This window comes from Nanorana parkeri, unplaced genomic scaffold, assembly GCF_000935625.1.
Source record: "Nanorana parkeri isolate BGI_ZX_2015 unplaced genomic scaffold, ASM93562v1 scaffold864, whole genome shotgun sequence".
Classification (NCBI taxonomy): Eukaryota; Metazoa; Chordata; class Amphibia; order Anura; family Dicroglossidae; genus Nanorana; species Nanorana parkeri.
Genome location: NW_017307132.1, coordinates 571083 through 574958, shown reverse-complemented (window position 1 = coordinate 574958; position 3876 = coordinate 571083). Strand labels below are relative to the sequence as shown.

At 48.3% G+C, this 3876-nt stretch overlaps 1 protein-coding gene across 1 annotated transcript in view; it reads left to right on the top strand.

The window, feature by feature from the left end:
- The first annotated feature begins 301 nt into the window (after positions 1–301).
- The window catches only part of TBKBP1 (TBK1 binding protein 1), an 83057-nt gene continuing 79482 nt past the window's right edge, over positions 302–3876 (top strand). The window contains exon 1 of the mRNA XM_018565588.1: positions 302–1073. Within this exon, the coding sequence (XP_018421090.1) occupies positions 660–1073 (414 nt within the window). The 5' untranslated portion in view covers positions 302–659. The remainder of the gene's footprint in view (positions 1074–3876) is intronic.

Here is a 3876-nt window from a genome sequence, read left to right as displayed (position 1 = left end):
AAAGTAAACCAGCTTTAATAGCATCCCCTAGACAAAAAAAGCAGTTAACCCTTGGGGTATGGGGGTAGCCCCCATGCAGGGGTGTTTTGCTTTTTTTGTTTGCCCGGAGTTCTTCTTTAAATTGTTTTTAAATATATATCTAGACATCAAAACCAAAAAGAGGGGCAACTGAAGAGAAAAGAAGGACAGATGGATTTGGATCCAGAAGAGGGACACTCCCTCCAAATCAGTGACAGCTGGGAGTTTATCCTGCTGGTATAGAGCATCTCAGGTTGCCGATTGCTCCCGGTGTGGAAGAAACCCCTGAGTAGGTGAGTCAGAGGAACTGATGTCATTGTGTCACGGGGTATGCAGACTGAATGGAGAGGAAAAGAGGTGGTCTCTGGGAAGAAGAGGAGGAGGAGGGAGCATGGTGATACAGCAAGACAATACCAGCCAGACCTTAACCATAACAAACCAGATGGACCTGCAAGACGAGACAGCGCAGCTTCCCGCACGCTGGTGACAGCGAATGGAATGTGCGCAGCATCAGCACCACCATCTCCTCTCCAGGCCGGAAGAGGCCCCCGCTTCCATGTGCAGTAAGGCACCCCGCAGGAATTAACCCCCTCCTGGCTGCTCCGCAGCAGCTTCCTCGGATATGTCCCGCTGTCAGTTGCATGCTCGGAAGTTGGTGTGACCCGTCCTGTCGGCTCTCGGACAGCGCTCTCCACAACTTGTCACCACAGTGGCCTCCCCCTTGTTTGTCCGAAGGCAGGCTGCCGTCCTCCCGGGGCGCTGCGTGTAGAGGGAACCACGCCACCTCGCCCCGCCCACTGCACCTGGCCATGGACTCGGTGTTCGGTGATGACGTCAGCATCATTGCGCAGGAGACCCTGGTGCAAGAGGAAGAAGAAGAGGAGGAAGAAGAGGAAGACTGGGTGGACAGCCCCAACACTGACCAGTCAGGGGATATGTGCTCGGCTTCCCATTTTGCCTTGATAACTGCGTACGGCGACATCAAAGAGCGTCTAAGTTCCCTGGAGAGAGAGAACGCAACGTTGCGGCGCAGACTCAAGGTGTATGAGATCAAGGTGAGTGCTGTTGATGGGGGGGGGGATAAAATTAAGGCGTAGACGTATGACGCCATACCTAAGACTTCTTCACATGGGAACAAATACAGGCGTATGGGCGCACCGCGTAAAAATACTCCAGTGTTTGTGGCGCCTGGGAGCCCTAGCTTGTGCGTTTTTGTATCGATAGGATTGTGTGGACAGAATACACTGTACGCGTTTCAACTTAAGTTCTGACGCTTGCACGTGTATGGGTGTGAGGTCAGCAGCACAAAACTTCTGCGTTCAGGACCTTACGCTAGGTTCACACTCTACTGTTAATGTGCGTTATGGTAAAGCACGTGCATTAACATTGTGCAGCTTATTCAAATTAAATGGCAGGCAACTCACCTTAACGGGGCCAGAAATTGGACCCACAGCAAACTTTATAGGGTTACCCTGAAGTTCAGTGCACCTGCATTGGAATGCCATTCAGAATGATTGGCACCATTGCCAGTAGCGTGTGCTGCCGTGTGTTGCAGTAATTATTATATAGGATTTATATAGCGCCAACAGTTTGCGCAGCGCTTTACAATATGATGTGTGGGTTCCTACAATGCAATAATGTGAACGGGGGCCATACGCCCATGTGTGTGTCCGTGTAAACACTGCTAGCCGTTTACACATGTACAGCATATTCTGAACATACAGTTCTACGGACGCAAGAACGTAGCGGCGGGGGCTCATTTACACTGTATGTCTATATCTGTATTTGCGGCCGTGTGAATGACCCCTGACTGTACCATCACTTTTATATCTACCAGCAAAGTATGTAGTGCAAAGCCCTGCCAGGCTGGGTACAGATTGATAGGTCCTCCTATTACAAAGCTTTGGTAGGTCTAATGTTGATTGCACAGAGATTGTGTGTTCACATTGTAACGTGTGTGGTGAGCCTTAGAAGAATCAATCTTGTATTCATAGAAACAAATGCTGGGGGACGTGTCATTTCACCGATGTAAGCTCAGGATAGGTAAGACGTGAAGGACCAGTTCCATAAATTGCAAACCGAAGCACAGGACTTGCATGGTAAAGAATTCTGTTTATACAGCAGTTACATTACTGCTCTGAATAGGATGAGACCCTTGTCATTGAGTTCAAACACAATAGCAGATAGTGGCCCCTAAAGAATATCTACAAATAAATAGAATAAACAGATTATCTATTATATGTGAGATGCTCTGCAAGGCTAAAACGTTCAGTTACCTAACTATAGTAATAATACACTATATTGTCAAAAGTATTGGGTCACCTGCCTTTACACGCACATGAACTTTAATTGCATCCCAAGAAGGCCAGGCTCGGAGTCTCCGCTCTAATTCATACCAAAGGTGTTCTATCGGGTTGAGTTCAGGACTCTGTGCAGGCCAGTCAAGTTCCCCTGCCCCAAACTCACTTAGCCATGTCTTTATGGACCTTGCTTTGTGCACTGGTGCGCAGTCATGTTGGAACAGGAAGGGGCCATCCCCAAACTGTTCCCACAGATTTGGGAGCATGAAATTGTCTAAAATGTGTTGGTATGCTGATGCCTTAAGAGTTACCTTCACTGGAACTAATGGGCCAAGCCCCACACCATAATCCCCCCTCCACCAAACTTTACCCTTGGCGCCATGCAGTCAGGCAAGTACCATTCTCCTGGCAACCGCCAAACCCAGACATGTCAATCGGATTGCCAGACAGAGAAGCGTGATTCGTCATTCCAGAGAACACGTCTCCACTTCTCTAGAGTCCAGCGGTGGCGTGATTTACACCACTGCATGTAGCTGCTCGGCCATGGAAACCCATTCCATGAAGCTCTCTACGCACTGTTGTGTCAATCTGAAGGCCACACCAAGTTTGCACAGGTGGCAACCTATCACGGTACCACACTTGAATTCACTGAGCTCCTGAGAGCGACCCATTCTTTCACAAATGTTTGTAGAAGCAGTCTGCATGCCTAGGTGCTTGATTGTATACACCTGTGGCCATGGAGGTGATTGTATTAAAATACCACTACAATAGACATAGAACAAAACTCATTAGTTCATATATATAAAAAAACAATGCAAAAAAAGAGTTTACAATCCAGATGACTCCAATCACTATTTATAAAATATTTGCAGATCCATTCACCCTGTGAATCACTGAGAATGTTTATTCTGTGCCAGTACAGGTGAAAATTCTTTTGTATATTTTCTTTTCAGGTTGAATGTAATGTAAAACTGCATTATGGACACTAGATGGAGCTGAGGAGCACAGGAAAGAAATACTTGTTTCCTATGATTCTCATCACCATCTAGTGGCCATTATGCAGTATTACATGCAACCTGAAAAGAAAATATACAAAGAACATTCATTTATGCCTCGATTCAAACATAACAAACCTTATCAGTGATTCATAGGGTGAATGGCTTTGCAAATTGTTTAAAAATAGACTCCCATGCAGTGGCGTCACGCGGGGGGTGCGGCCCGTACCCGGGTAAGACCATTGGAGCAATGACACAAAAATGACTGACAGTCATTTTGGTGTCACCCCCCTCTGAAAAGTCGGGCGCTCGGTCAAGGACCGAACGCCTGACCGTATCAGGAGAGAGAGGAGGGGACCCGGCGGCATACCTTAGCCCGCCGGGTGACTCCCCTCCTCTCTCTGCCGGCGTCCATCACCAAGATGGCCGCCGGCAGGTATCAGGAGATCACTGCGCGTACGCGATGACGTCATCGTGCACACGCGTGGTGACGTCACGCGCATACACGGTGACGTCTCGGCGGGGTGACACCAGGTAACCGCTCCGGGTGTCACCCAGCCTCG